The sequence below is a fragment of the Corvus hawaiiensis genome, chromosome 4 (genome assembly GCF_020740725.1).
Source record: "Corvus hawaiiensis isolate bCorHaw1 chromosome 4, bCorHaw1.pri.cur, whole genome shotgun sequence".
NCBI lineage: Eukaryota > Metazoa > Chordata > Aves > Passeriformes > Corvidae > Corvus > Corvus hawaiiensis.
The window spans coordinates 40,113,913-40,129,680 of record NC_063216.1 but is presented as its reverse complement, the minus strand read 5'-3'; the positions used below and the strand labels follow the sequence as shown (position 1 = coordinate 40,129,680).

The following is a 15,768-nucleotide window of genomic DNA, read 5'->3' as shown; positions in this document are numbered from 1 at the left end:
GAAAGTAGAATCTGCCTGTAACAGGCAGTTGTCTGCAAACTATTTCAAGAAATAATTAAATGAATCAGTAGCTTTAAAATCATGACATCTTAGAAGAAAAAACAAACCAAGAGACATCATTGGGAAGTGATTGTAAATTGATAGTAAGTTTGATATATGATTTTATACTGACATCTTTTTCTTTGATCAAGCCGTCAGTCCACCTACAGCTGTTTATATTCACCCAGAGGATGTAGAAGAAGAGAGTGTAATCCTTCACTGGAAGCTGCCACAAGAGTGTCAGGAATCCTACATTGAAGTGAAACCTAAAGCAGACATAGGTGAAATTAAAAAGTTTTTATTAAACAACACAGAAGAATTAAAGGTTGATGACCTAGTTCCTGGAATGGCTTATGAAATAGCAGTGGCAAGTGTGAAAAATGGAACTATGAGTGAACTGAAGACCATTCCATGCACTTTAAGTAAGATACTGCTTATAATGGAAAATACAGACTGTAATACATACGTCAGTCTTGCTATTGTTGCTATCACCTAATAGATTTTGTAGACCAAACCAGCTTGCTAAATAGGCAAGGATCAACTTAAATATGAAATATAGAGATCCTAATCCTAATCGTTAACAGCAAAATTAACAATTCTTGTAAAGAGAGTGCAGCCTTTGAAAACATACTGGTACTAGTGACAACTGTGATGGGGACCACAGCTAGAAATCTTGTTCCCACTGGCAGAAGAAACTGGGTGAATCATTGATTTGCATTGAAATAGGAAAATATTGGAATGGCTGCAAAAGATTATTTTTTTTTGGAGATACATTAGTTCTTCTGTGAACGGTGAGAAAGAAATTGCCTTACCATTAGTGAGAGGCTGCTAGGAAAGAATTGAAGTAATAATAGCTGAAAATAAAAGCTTTGCATCGTTTGTTAAGGCGTATTTCCCATCGATTGGAAAGGGTTTATTGAAGGGTCTTAGTTTACCAAAATGTTGAAACGCTTTCGGTACAGTATAAATTTTTTGCATATGTGAAAGAAGTGGGCAGGATTCACTTATACATGTAGTATGTAAAGGCTGCAGCTGTCAGGTTACAGATTTATGAAATGCTGCATTGTCATTTTTTTTCTAAATGATTACAGTATTTTGGAGGGTAACAGTCTTAAGTCTTTTCCAGAATTTTTTATATAGGATTAGATTTAATACCTCATTCACGACACAGATGACAAAATTCTAGATGGGATATTTCACAGCTGTCAGAGCCAACTGTAAGGGAAGAAAACTAAACATGTCAATGTTGTATCCATCAAATGCATCTCATTCTCCATGGTCGTCTCCCTGTCCACATCTACATTTCTGTAGAGTTTTCCAGTTATCCTGCTTACCTTCTTGGTACAGTTGTGGCTGAGAAGGAAATTCTAATAATAAATACTTAAAAGATATTGTTTCTGAGCTAAGACATGTTTTACTATCGTAGCTATGAATTTGCACTCAGCAAGAGTATTTCTCAGGGCAGTTGCTTCAGGTCCATTATGAGGTTTTCGTTTAATTTATTTTCAACTGGTTTAACATGTGGCAATTTTTTTCTTCTAGAGCCCAAGCCTGTTCAAATTGTAGTTCCTTATGTGCTCCATAGCAATGCTGTGGTACTATTTGTTCGCATGCCCGATATTGGAGTATTTGATGGCGTCTATGTTACAAGTAAAGAAGGACCTAATGCAACATTCTCTTTAAAAAGTGATGGTAAAATAACAATTGAAAACCTTACTGCAGGAAGAGAATATGATTTTTGTGTCTCCACAAAAAGTGGAAACATTTTGAGCTCTTTTTACCATATAAATGGTGTAAAAACATGTGAGTATTTTAAGTTCTTATAAAATTGCACCATATAAAATCTTAGTTTTTGAACCTTTTTAATTTTATTGGTATTTCAGTGCAATAGAAAAGACATGCTATTCAAAAATCGTCTTAATATATCTGTGTAAGCAATTTGCAGTTGTACTAACACTAGCTGTTTTTTAAGCAAGACTGTATGAATCCCTTAGAAGTTCTAAACGTGCTAAATTGTGTTTTTTATATTGTGTATAAAATGTCTAGCAAGCATTTCAGTAATTTAGGCTGTATTAAATTATTGTCCTTATGGGAGAAAAGACACATTTTGACCACTTATTTTAAACAAGTAGATGAGTATTAAAGGAGTTACTTCTGTGCCTTGAAATTACTAAGTTTATTCATCCTGGTGCAGATTTAAGTGACAAATAAAAGTGTTGAGATTCTCCAAGGTAATAAATTCATTTAAAAAGACATTAAAAGAGCTGTAATGGAAAGGACTGCTTCTAGCAAGGCCTTTAAAAATGGAATTTTAATAGAAACTTTCAAAATGTTTAAAAATACCTGCTGAAATTTTGTGTTTTGACTTTCTTATTTTTTAATTGTATTTATACTTCCTCAAGTTTTTCTTTTCCCATTTTATCATTTTCCTTTAAAATTTTTTTTTGCCCTGTTTCTTTCAGAGTAGAAATGTTATAAAAGGAAAAATTAGGATAGAATCTAAGGAAGTAAGGAAGAAAGAAGAAGGAAAGACAGAAAAAAATCTAAATAAAATAAAGAAAGCCTTGAAAGATGACTTTTCTTAAAATAGTTTTAATAAACACTTGGTGTTCAGTCAATCTTATGCCAGCATTTCCTAAATTTAGTGGTAAACTGCCTTAGAAAACCTAGTCTTGTTCTCGGGCCTCAAAAACTTGGAAGAAATAAAAATCCTGACCCCTTACATATATACAATTTTTCCTCAGAAAATGTGTAAATTTTGGTATATTCCAGACAGAAATGGCTGTGATGGGGATGAAAGAGATGTAGAGAAGAGTGGAAACTTTCCTGTAATGTGATCTGAATTGTACCTGACAAGACTATACTAATTAGGGATGAAGTGTATTTGTCTAGCCTGATCCACCCAATTTTGCTGAGCATTTGGACAAAATTTAGGTGCATCCTGACCACTATGGTGGTGCTTTTGGAGGAATTAACTTCATCCTGGAGAACCTTCCCACCTAGGAGTGCCAGCTCTGTCCTCAGAGAGAAATGCATATTCAACCTCATGTAATTTTAAGATAAAAAAGCGAGAAAATTTTCTTAAATAGTGACATTATATATCTTTTTTCTTTCTCTATTTTTTTCTTTTTCTATCTTGGAATCGCTGTGTGTCTGCATGCCTGAGATCAGATTTTACCCTCTATTTGTCTGTTACCGATTATCTTCACTTTCACGTCTTTCCAGGAGATATGAAAAGTGTAAGATTGAACAGCTCCTGGGATTGAACAGCCATGTGTTTTATGTTCTTCTGTAGGTCTGGCAGCTCCCCTGAATGTACAAGAGGGTAACGTCACTGACACTTCAATACAGGTCTCTTGGGACCGTGCTGATGGAGATTTTGAGCAATACGAGGTTACATGTACAAACTGTGACAGTGCTTTCAAGGTATGCTGTGTACAGCACCACCTGTGGATAAACACTGCAGCTACTTCTCAGTATTCTGTTAAGTAATCAGAGGATGAATTAAAAGCTTTATTTCCCATTAAAATAGTTGGGTGTGCAGTTTACATACCATAAGTGAATTTTGTAAGCAGTTCTGTGAAAGCTGTACTTGATTTTCTAGGTCCAGAAGGTCAAGCAACAAACAGCAACGTTTTCCAATCTTAGTCCTGGTAAGCTGTACAGTTTTGCAATTCGAACAGAGAAGGAAGGTTTCAGAGACAGTATTTTTGTGACAAAAGAAATAGAGACCGGTAAGACCACAATGTTGTCAAATTCAGCATTTGTTTTACTCCATCTATATCTCTTGCTTTCTTCTTGAATTTTATTTTTGTCTCAAATAGAGAAGAATAATTCAGCCATTTTTGTAATTTTCTCCTTATTCTCTTTCCTTGTTATTTTTCTTATTCTTTGACTGCAAGGGACCATTAAGAATCTCAATAGTGCTCCTGTGTACAATGAACTACCAATGTTAACTTCATGTTGATTCAAGCAGCTGTACAGTCCAGTACCTGATACTTGCACAGTGTCTTGCCACCAACATTAGAGAAAACAATTTTTTTTTCTTAGGCTTCTGTTTAATGCTTTAATTTTTCTCTTCAGCTATGACTTTGAACACACTTAAATGTCTAGAACTAAATTTGTTTTATCATGTTTTCTCATTGGCCTCCCCTCATATCACAAGCAAATTTGGGCTTTTCTGTGTTTAGTTTTACTTTGGGTTAGTACATTTGATTCTCAGCAGTATAGTTCTCCTCAATTCCAGTACTTCTAACTGGTTGAACCTGGAGACACAGCCTCTCAGGCTATTAGATCTCACGTGTTATAGTTTCCTCTAACAGCTCACTAATGTGAAAAAATCAAGCATAGTAGATACAATTGAAAAGGTTCAGCATATGTGATCAAAGATACGTAATGTTTTGCATTCAAGGAACCACTGAGTTAAAACTTATACAGGAACAACATAAAAGCATTTGTGAGAGGATGAATCATGGAGATGCAATTATGGAGCAAGTAAATCATAATACTCTGACATTTCCTTTTCAAGAACTAACACTTGAAACTAGAAAACAGAAAATAGAAAACAAGCAAAAGCAAATGATTTTTTATTAAATTTGTAGATAAATTGCAGAACTTCTGGCCACAAGGTATGTTGCCTGATGATTGCAATCATAGGTTCAAGTGGAGACCAAAGACATTCATAAAATAAAAATCTGCTGAGATTTATGAAATAGAAATCTCCTTTGCCTCATGAAATCCTTGGGCTGCAAACTGCAGTCTGGGGAAACTGAAAGGAATTATCACTCTATGCAATTCTTGCTTTTTCTGGAGACATAAGCTTTTGGCCACTGTTGACTAAAAGATACTGTGCTAGTGGGGACTTGGGTCTCTGCAGAGCATGTTACCTCTTATACTGACATTTCTTTTTTTAAGGAATTTTCTAGTTTTGGAGAACTCCACGTCAGTGATAACAGAACTGTGCTAAGCAGCATTACTGAACAATAAACAGTTTGGCTCTGGATTTCCTGGATAACAAAAGTCCCTGTACAGGTTACTGCAGTAGTAGTAGTCTGCATGTCCTTGAGATAAGGAAGGACATGACATAATTTTTGTGGAGTTTTCATTGCATTCTGGTGATGAGAGGCCTGTCATAAAGAAATGTGTTTAAAATGCATTTTTGAATCAATGCATTTTGTTTTATTGTCACACAGTGCCAAGTGCAGTCAAATACCTGAACTGTAGCAGAGACTCTGAGTCAATAACTGTTACCTGGCCACCAGCCAAAAGTATGTTTGATGGATATGTTCTCTCAATAAACAGTAAGGTCTTCAATGAGAAGAAAATGTTACCTTCTGGTGTGAGGTAGGATGATTACATTTTAAAAATAACTGACATAAACTCAAAGCAGCTGTTTCCCTGTGTATTTAAAATAAGTAGCCTGTGCTGTTATTTGTATGTTATATGTTTTTTATGGTTTAGTTGATATACATTACTATGCCCACGTATTTTAAGAACTGCAATTTTAAAACAAATTGTAATTCTCATATGATATTTTTATCCAAAGAGGAGCAAACAAAATACTGCATTGGGGTGAGCACCAGTAAAACCTGTGTGCCACTCTGGATATTTAATTCAATACTTAAAGACTTTCTAGTACTGGAACTTGCTGTGAACCATAGTGTAATGCACCCTATTTAAGATTTTATAGTACTAAAATATTTTTTGACTCACAACATATAAACATGTATACATACATCATATGTAAATAATATCCATAAAACTATAAAGAATTAACATATGAACACACATGCATTTTTAGAATCCTAAAGGACACAATCTCTTCTTTTAATCTTTGTAGAATGCACAAATTTGAGCATCTTCTGCCAGGCACTGATTTCTTAATCAATATTGTGACAACCAATGGATTAAAAAGAAGTCGCCCTACTGTCCTCAAGACTAGCACCCGTAGGTTCAGTTTATTAATGACTTTTCATGGTTTCAGATAATTAAGGTTTTTACATTTTAAGGTGTTTTCTAAGGAAAGCTATTCCTTATTAAATCCATGCATCTTAACGATGTCTGAATTAATGCATATAAGTTTTTCTTTTCAATCTAAACATCTTTGAAAATTACTATATATAAAAGCTTTTAAAACACAAACAAGTTTCCTCTGGATTGAGTGATATTTTGCCACTAACTGAATCAGCAGTAATGTTAGGATGATAAAACTTTTCCATAAAAATTGACAAATGTTGACTTTATTTCTGATTCTGTTTCTAATATATAGAGGTGATTTTCATTTATTTGAAATTCTTTTTAAGTACAAAATAAATCTCTTTCTAGATGGAACTAAAAAATAATAAATTAAACCTGTGTATTCTGTAGATATCAACTTCCTTAAAATTTATATAGATTATTTTAAATCTAAATTTTACATCCTCAGATCCTGATCCACCATCAGATTTACAAGTATTTGGACAAGAAGAGAATGCAGTCTATTTTTCTTGGAAACTACCAAGAGGAGGATTTGATATGTTTCAGGTGAGATGAGAATGGGAAGAAACCATTGCAAATTTTTTTTGGGTAATTTCTCAATTAAATTATCATTCTGTATGTACTGCAAACCTGGCAATAAATATTTATTTTTATAACCTATGTTAATACTGGAAGGAAATACTGCTATTGGAAAAGGTCAGATAAATATGTACTTCATATTACATAATAATTTAAAAAATATTTTTAAAATATGCTTTTAATAGCTTTCAAAAACTGATTTTTCAACTAGTGTGAAAAAAGATCACAGGTCAAGGGTGGAATGTAACTGCAATGTAATCTTTTTTTCTCAGCTTTTCAAATTTGTAATGCAAATTAATTTAACTGAAGTGAAAAATAAAAAATACATTCCATATAGAAGAATCTAAATGTTTTGTTTAGAAAGTTACAGAATAATTGGGGAAGTTTTTTTTTAAATATAGCAATTTATTAGACAAAACTGCAAACCTTTGCTGCCTCCCATATCCTTCCGGCCTTGGGCAGTAAGTAGTTTAGAGACTTCCTCAGTGATAGGTTTAAATTGGATATACATAAAGAAAAACAGGGGCTACTCCTGAATTTTTTTTGTTATTTATACTTCACAATTTTTTTATGTCCTGTTTAAAAAATTACACTTCTTCTTTTTAAACCTGTTAGTCTTTAGGTTCTTGATACATTAGAAACAGCTAGTACTTCCCTGCTCACCATACCCATACCTTTCATGATTTTATAAACTTCAATTTCTTCAATTTCTCATCAGTCATTCTTTCAGTTCTCTGTCAAAAACAATCCACAATGGCACCTAAATACTTTGCCCACAGATCGTGTTTCACTATGAAATGCAACCAGTCTCTCTTTTGTATCCTGGCTTTTGCAGTCTGTCTTGCATTATCCTTAGCATTTTGTAGCCACTTGTCAACATGTGGTCAATAAAACTCAGTATACTGCTGTTTTAGCACATCACTTGAATCAATACGGTTCCTAGGTATAATCTTTTTTAGTTAACTTACTTGACTGGGATATTCTTTGGTATGTAGCACTACCATGAGACAAAGTACTTTGCTTTAATGGTATGCACAGTTTTTACCCCATATTACAGTGTCCAATCCTTTTCCTTCTGCTCTCCCATGGCTTCAGTTATATCCTTACCTAAACCTGAAATCTGAGTATCCTTAGGATAGTTCCTTGACGTTTCTTCTCTCTTCATTAGAGTAAAGCTGCACTGATTTCAATGGAGCCAGTTAACCTCTCACACTATTTTCTGGTGCAGCCTGGAGCATATTTAAAAATTTTTAAATTAAATTTAATTATCTTGTTCATGTTTGAACCTGTTCAGATACACTTTTGAATGTGGTAATGCTATTGTTGCTACCCTGCAGAAAATAACTGTCATCTGTAATATTGATCTTTGCGTCACAGTATTATTGTTCAGCATCTCATAGAGCAAGTAGCCACATTAGACAGTGCTTTGTCTGTACAAATGAGCTTATCTTTAAATCTTTAATGAGAAAGGCTTTCGTAGACTGGTTGCTTAGTAAGGTGCACCCACATAAAAGAGATCATTTTACTAATCATTTAAAATTAATCATCCCTGCTCACCAACTTTCTATGCTTTTCAAATTTGCAGTTTTCAGAGCAAAGAGTGCACAAAAGGTCCTTTCCTAACTTCTTTATATGAGATGTAAATCTTTAATCTATAGCTTTGCTTCTAGCATCTTGCAATGCTGTAATTCTAATAAGGTGATGACAGCTTCCAAGATTTTCTTTGTATAAACAGGCACTGTGCTGGTAAAATAGACAGAGGGGAAGTGGATCTTTCCTCCCCTGATGAATAGCAGCTAACCCCAGTGCTTTCAGGTCACTGCCATGTGTACAACATCCCCTTTTGCTGGAGGAAATTACTTGTGACAGGACAGGACTCACTATTCAGGCAGCTGCAACCCTTCCTGGTCTCAGTATTAACTGCCACTCCTGAGAAACCCGTGTGTGTGTGTGGGAGATGCTCGTCCAGTGCTCTCCTCTGCAGCGCAGGCACGGTCTGCATCGTGCCTCTCACTAGTGCAGATAGGAACCAGTCTGCAGGGACATTTTTCTATGTCCACAGAAAGAACTGTCACAGGAATTGTTTTTGTCACCTTAGAGTTGTCTGGAAGGTCAGAAGGAATCCTCACAGTCTCTAGGAGTTAAGTCCCCAGATTTCAGTGTTTTGATATCTCCAGCTCTTTTATTGTCTGCAGTGGCTCTTAAGAGATGAATTTTGAAGGTATAGCAGTGAGCAGAGTTGAGTGACTGATTCCTTGGGAGTATTTTCAGAATCTCACCTCTGAACAGTGCATGTGTGTATTTTTTGGTTGAGCGCTTTTAGGTGTTGTTTGGGATTTTTTTCTTTGTTTTGCTTTGTTTTGGTTTTTTTGTTTTGTTTTGAGTTTTTTTGCCAGAAAGATACAGAGTTACTTAACTGTACAGTTCATCAGTATAGCTGTGAGACTGAAGAGTCAGAGTGTGCCTTATTATCCTTCCTCCAAGAGCAAAAACCTGTAAGCTTGAACTTCACTTTGCTTCCTCCATCTACTTTTAAATGTTAAAGTCATTGCTTTCACTACTTCGCTATTAAGGAATCTTAGAGTAAGTGTTCTACATTGGTGGAACATAATATAAAGCTCCTTGATCCTTTTTGTGTTTAAAATGGGGAAAATATTCTAAATATTTTTATATTAACAGGTAGTTGCAATCTCTGAGCATTACTTTTATCAACTTTAATAGTCTAATACAAGAAATTCTTTTTCTTCAATAGCTTTCACATTGTCTGATGAATAATGAAAAGATGCTTACCAGAACTATTTATGACAGCAGAGCTGTAGTGAAAAATCTGACCCCTGGGACAGAATACATTTTTCAGTTAAGGACAATTAAAGGCTTGGATTCCTCTGTGGCTGTGGTGAAAAAAGTCATCACGAGTAAGGAAATACCTTATAAATTGCCTTTTGAAAACCAGTAAATATTCAGAGACGTTTACATCATTGTTTGTAAGTAACTAACAAAGGTCACAGGGTTCAAAATGAGACTTTAACTGTGGGAGAAAAGTTGTGCTTCTTCTTGCGATAGTTGTTTGAATAGGAGACTTGTACATAACTCGCTGGATTGAGGTTGAGGAGTCTAGACATGGCTCTTTGAAAAAAGCTTCCAGCTATAACAAAGTAAGATCTTGCCAGAATAGCTTCCTGTACTTTCATAATTACCTTGCATTTTGTTTATAATTGTTCCTGCATCTCCTAAGTTCTTGCAAGCCCATGGTCTCAGATTGGGGTATTTCTCCTGTACAAGGCCCCAGAATGCTTAAGACAGTAAGAGGAATTGTGCTTCAGAGAACTTAACAAGGTCCAGAAACCAGAATCTTGCACTCATTTTCTGTCTCTGAGCAAACATGTATTTTCCAATGCTCCTGTGATACAACATAAAAAAGAAGGAAATTTATTTGTGGCATAGATCTGAAGAAGAAGATTTATATTGAATTCTGGACTGCCAAAGCAGATAAAGAACAGCAAGTTGTAATCAGAAAATAAACAATCTCCTGGGTTTATACACATGCATATCATAGACCTCCTCTTTTCTTTGACAGATATTCTGTTCTGTGGCTTGTTTGGACTATAACTCCCTAACTCAGTTTGGATTGTAACTCCTTAACTCAGTTGATAGTCAAGGAGGCTATGCACTTAGTTATTCAAAGATAAGTGAATCTCTGAAAAAAACCTGCAGATTCTTGTGAATGAAATGTGCAGCAGAATATTCATTATCATGTTCCTGAGGATTCTTTTTATCCTCAGGTAAATATTTTCAAGAGAATTGTGGATGGGTCCAGAGTATGCCTAGATTATGGAAAGTTTACTCTATAATTTTAATGGTAAACCTTTAGGATTTTTTTCAGGCTGAATAATAGGCATATGTTAATTAGTATTTTTCATAAAGCTTCAAGCAAGATAAATCAATTATCTGGGAGATTCACTTTTTAGGAGGAATTGTAACACTTTTCTTACCTAAGAATCTGTGCTACACAGATTAATGGAGGTGCTATTAGTAAATGTTCTGTGACTTCAGGAATCTTAATATAATAAAAAAGATTATCTAGAAAGGAATAAAAGGATAATCACTGAGACTATGCTATTTACTGTGTCCTTAAGTGAGCAAACAGTTTCCTAAAATTATATGTCATATAATGTATTTTAGAAAACTTTAAACTGACTAAAATCTCTAATTCTGCTTACAAAGTGTTCCATTCTCATTCTGTTACACCAGTGAGCAATGTTACCGTTCTTAGAGAAGCTCTGATAAAATTGGAATTTTCTTCCATAAATTGCATAGTGCCCACAGGAGGTACATCTCCAGGTTGTATTTACCCTGTGCAACATAATGGCACTGTTTATTATATATCCGTACAAACAATTCTAAAATTTGTATCCATATTTCATGATTATTTGAAGTCTCAAAACATTCATTTAAGTAAAAACCACTTTTAAAAAAAGCTGTTATTTTCTTATGTTTTAAGTATTAAGGATTAATTTTTTCTTTATTAATCAGAATAATTTTTACCATAGGACCTGCTGGGATATGTGGTCTGACACTAAAAATGGTAAATACTTCTTCTGCAACTCTAATGTGGAATCCAACCAAGACTAACTTCACTTCTTATAAAGCATCTTTATCAAACAACACCTTTATAAAAAAGTTAAGAATTCCAGGATCACTGACTGGCTTCAGTGTTACAGACCTGACTGCTGGCGGCATTTATAATTTCACACTGAAAAGACTAAAAGGAAATATTGAAGGAGCTTCTGCTTCTCTTGAATTTGTAACAGGTATGTATGGTTTCTTGTTTCCTCTCCTTGCCAGTGAGTGGTAGCTGTCCCTAGCAGTGCATGTTTAGCTTTGTACATCTCACTTTGTAGAATAAGACTGAAATTTCAAGAGATTGTACATGTAATAGTTTGCTGTTGTTGTGGGCATATATTACTTATAGCCTATTCAACCTATTCAACCTGCATGTAGTGATTCACTATCAGAAGCATAATGTCTTTAGCTGTGCTGGATTTCTTTTGACCATTTTTAGTATTTCAGATCTTGTCCTTCTAAGAGTTACACACAAGCTGAAATTTACGTTACCTCATTTCAATAGGTTTTTTTCAGTGAGTGAAGTTAAACAACAGTTTAGAAGTTAAGAAGTGTTTGTAGAATTAAGGCTTTAGATTGTAAACTTCACTCAGAAATTAATTGTGGGTCTGTACAAAAAGACCTCTGCAAATATAAAATCCAGCTTTAATGGAAGTTGAGATCCATGCAAATGATAGGAGCGATGAGAGCAGTAGGACCCAAAATCTATGAGTATACTAAAAGGAAGAACCTCTGCTCTAGGTTAAACTTGCACACCTCCATATATATTATTAATATTTTTTTTTCTGTTAATGTAAAAATAAAACCATGAGTTAAAAATCCTACATATGAGAAAAATACGGATGGAATGTAAAATCTAAAGTTAATATATGGATATATTAATATTTCAGGTTATTTGATGGCAGAACCAGAGTAAACTGTTTGAAACAATTCTTCAGCTTTGAATAGCCTAAATATAGTGTAAATAGTTCATGAAAGATATATAATCTTAGCAGATTTACAGCAAATAAGAAAGAAATAGAAGTCTTTCAGAGCTGAACCTATATGTTACTCAGACTGCACAGTACGATACTAATGTATAAACAGTAGTGGAAGATTTAGTCTGAAGAACTGTGTTAGAAAGGCAGAAAGAGGTCTGAGTGCAAGGGTGAATCTGAAATGAGACAAAGAGCATCACTGACAGGGCTTGCTCTGAGACATGAGCACGGGGAAAGCTGATAGTTGCACATGCGTTCTAAAGTAGAAAGGAGACAGATGCACGTGGCTAGAGACTGCACAGGTGAACAAATACGCAGTCTTATACGTAGACAACATTTTAATGACCTACTGAAGAATTTAAAATCTTGTTAATTATTAGGCTTACAGTGAATAATACACATTTAAAGGTGCATTTAAAAGCAGAATAAAATGAGATGTTGTGACATGAGCAGGTGGAAATTTGGCTTTAATAAAAGGAGTAGACCACTCAAATTTTGGGTACTTAACTGACTAGAGTTCATGGCATTACTGGGATTCCAAATATATGAAATGTATAAAAGAGTTACCAAACCTGTGGCTACCAGCAGAACAAGCACCAGCTATATCTTGAATTTCAACTGTAGCAGTAGTTATGTCAGCAGTAGTGCTAACTTTAAGGTTGAGGACAGCAGAAACCCCAGGACTGTGCAGAGATTTTATTGCTAACTGAACACTGTATAGAGACACTTGAGCTTGCTCTCTGTGAGTGGGGATCTCAGCAGAGTTGGGAGACTCTCACCCAAGACCCAGAGGTAGCGTAGCAACTGTAGGATCACATGCTGCCGTGTCCAGACTAAACTTTCATATAGAAAGTAAACTCTTCTTGGATGCTTTTATATTCAGTTGTAACTACTAATATATTTTATAGGGAGTTATTTAAGTTAATGTCTTCTATTCTACAATTCTCTTTCAGAACCTGCAAAGCCAGAAGGACTTAAATTCTTCAATGTTTCATCATATTATTTTTCACTGTATTGGAGACTACCTTATGGACTTGTAGACAGATTTCATGTGGATCTTATTCCTGACCATGCTTCTGTTGTTATCCTAGATCTTGGAGTTAGGGAGTATCAAGTATGTGCTTTTATTCTAGGACTTGCAGGGCCGGCTTTTCCTTATGCACTGTGCTGATGAGAAATTCAAGCTTTCCTCCTTAGATGTTTTAATGCATTTATGAATACAAAAGTATTAATGAAAATTTGGTGGGATGGGAGCAAATTTCAACATTCACAGTTTGTTACCTAACAACAGGTAGTGAACTTACTGTTTTTTTAAAGTCTACTAGAAGGATGCAGACAGTCATCCAAGGGTTCATGAATAGTTTAACAAGGGAAGGGCAGAGCTATTGAGTAGTACAGACTCATTAATTGTGTACTTGCCAGGAAGATCTCTGCTTAAATCATTAATGCAGGCAACATTTCACTCCTAAGCCATCAAAAAGATATAGGAACACTTCTTGATTCTGCTGTCTGGAAAATATAATATTAACAGAAATAATGGTTGTTCTGGTTGTTTTGCTTTTGTTTTTCATTGGAACCGCAAAGATACAGGTATTTTATATAATTTCTTGCTAAATAACTTTAATTATGTTTACTGCAAGGGATGGGTTAGTTTAAGGTTCAAAAACTTGCTTTTCAGGTTGCTTTTTTGTTCATTCTCTCAAAAAGGAATTTTTTAATGCTGCATATTTACTTTGATAATGATAATAGAGAAAAACCTTTATAGATATACTGATAGGGGACTCTGGGATAAAATTAATAGTTAATTTTGTTGTTCTTTAATATTGAATGTTTTACACATCATATGAAGGGGAGTTGACAGCAAAATATTGTACTGTAGCTAAAATGTAAACAACTATTTTTAGTAATGAATTGCTCAAACTTTTCTGTGGTTTTTTTGTGCTTTGTTTTGTAGGGTTTTTTCTGTTTGTTTGTTTGTTTTGGGATTTTTTGGGGGAGGGCTCATTTTTGTGGTTCTTGGTAAAAGGCTGAAATAACTACGTTCTGTTTCAGGCTGATTTTTCCTATACTATTCCTGGAACAACATACAATGTTACAGTTTCTGCAGTTTCTTCCTCAGTCTATAGTTCACCTGCGAGTAGAACTGTGACAACAAATGTGACAAGTGAGTTAAAAATGACTGATAAAATTTCTTCTATTTTTGAAACTATGCTTTTTTATGTTTATTATGTGCACACTAATGTCCAAGAAACTATAATCAGTTTTGAACAGTCATTAAAATTTTTCATCATTAACCATTTAAAAATATACTGAATCTGAAGCATTGTATGAGACCTTAAGAATTTACAAGCTTTTGAAAAATTTGCTATTGTGTCATGTAATAATATCCAGACTCTGATTTATATCTATAGTGGTACATAAAGAAGTGTTCTGAGCTATTTCCAAAAAAAAATGTAGCCAAAGCAGATGCGCTTTTTAAGAGAATGCCCTTTAATTGAGTGCTAGAATATGTCAGATATTAAACTGGCATTAAACTCTGTTTTTTCAACAAAGATCTTGAGCAATACATTTTTTATATTCTTATAGAAGAATGTTTTTGGTGTTCCAAAATTAATAATTTTTAACAGGACTATTTCCAGAAAAAAAGCTTTTTTTCAAAAATACATCAGTTTCCAGTAGTTTTATGGGTTTATGCTGGCAGATGATTTCATTTCCCTATAAAATCTGTGAATGTGTCTTCACTATGATGATTCTTAATTAAAAATTGTTTTACTTGTGTGTGCTTGTGTGTGTGTATAAATATATTTTTAATTTTTTAATTTTTTTTTTTTTTAGATCCTGGGCCCCCTGTGTTCCTTGCAGGTGAAAGAGTGGGCTCTGCTGGGATTCTGCTGTCATGGAACACACCACTCTATCCAAATGGGAGAATTGTCTCCTATGTTGTTAAATATAAAGAAGTCTGCCCATGGATGCAAACAGCTTATACACAGGTCACAACAAAGCCAGATAGTTTGGAAGTTCTTCTCACCAGTCTTAACCCTGGAACAACTTACGAAATTATGGTAAAAGCCTTACAAATGCCTCTTAGTATTTTGAATTCTGATTTATTGTAAATTGTGTGAGTTTATAGTAGGTTACTGTAGAGTTTTCTGAAGGACGATGTTATTTACTGTTGCCATATAACAAAATATATTAACGAGATATTTGTTTACAGTAGTGTTTTTTAAATCTACTTAAAAATATTCCAGTCAAACTTGTTCTGAAATGTACCTTCTTCTACTGATATTTGTATTGACACATTGCATTGTGTGGTAAAACATAAAAAGCAAAGGGTAGAATTTTTGGAAACGTCTAAATCCTTCCTTATCTTCATTGAGATTTAATCTTTCAAATGGCTGGTGTGCTTTGCATATTACATGCAGATTACTAAATCATCTCAGCCAGATTCAGAAAAGCATGTAGTCTAGACATGGAACTTATTTGCATTGAGATTAGGAACTCCTGATCCATCTCTGAACTCTTCAGCAACAGATGACTTCAGGTGGACAGGAAGTAACTGCTATTCTTTTGGCAA

General features: G+C 34.4%; 1 protein-coding gene across 1 annotated transcript in view; it reads left to right on the top strand.

Annotated features, from left to right (window-relative positions):
* PTPRQ (protein tyrosine phosphatase receptor type Q) overlaps positions 1–15,768 on the top strand; it is a 133,490-nt gene that overhangs the window by 13,380 nt on the left and 104,342 nt on the right. Inside the window, exons 9-20 of the mRNA XM_048302757.1 lie at positions 192–461; positions 1,582–1,842; positions 3,335–3,465; positions 3,644–3,773; positions 5,232–5,382; positions 5,879–5,985; positions 6,464–6,561; positions 9,347–9,509; positions 11,145–11,405; positions 13,148–13,308; positions 14,247–14,358; positions 15,030–15,256. Coding sequence (XP_048158714.1) covers positions 192–461; positions 1,582–1,842; positions 3,335–3,465; positions 3,644–3,773; positions 5,232–5,382; positions 5,879–5,985; positions 6,464–6,561; positions 9,347–9,509; positions 11,145–11,405; positions 13,148–13,308; positions 14,247–14,358; positions 15,030–15,256 — 2,072 coding nt within the window. The remainder of the gene's footprint in view (positions 1–191; positions 462–1,581; positions 1,843–3,334; positions 3,466–3,643; positions 3,774–5,231; positions 5,383–5,878; positions 5,986–6,463; positions 6,562–9,346; positions 9,510–11,144; positions 11,406–13,147; positions 13,309–14,246; positions 14,359–15,029; positions 15,257–15,768) is intronic.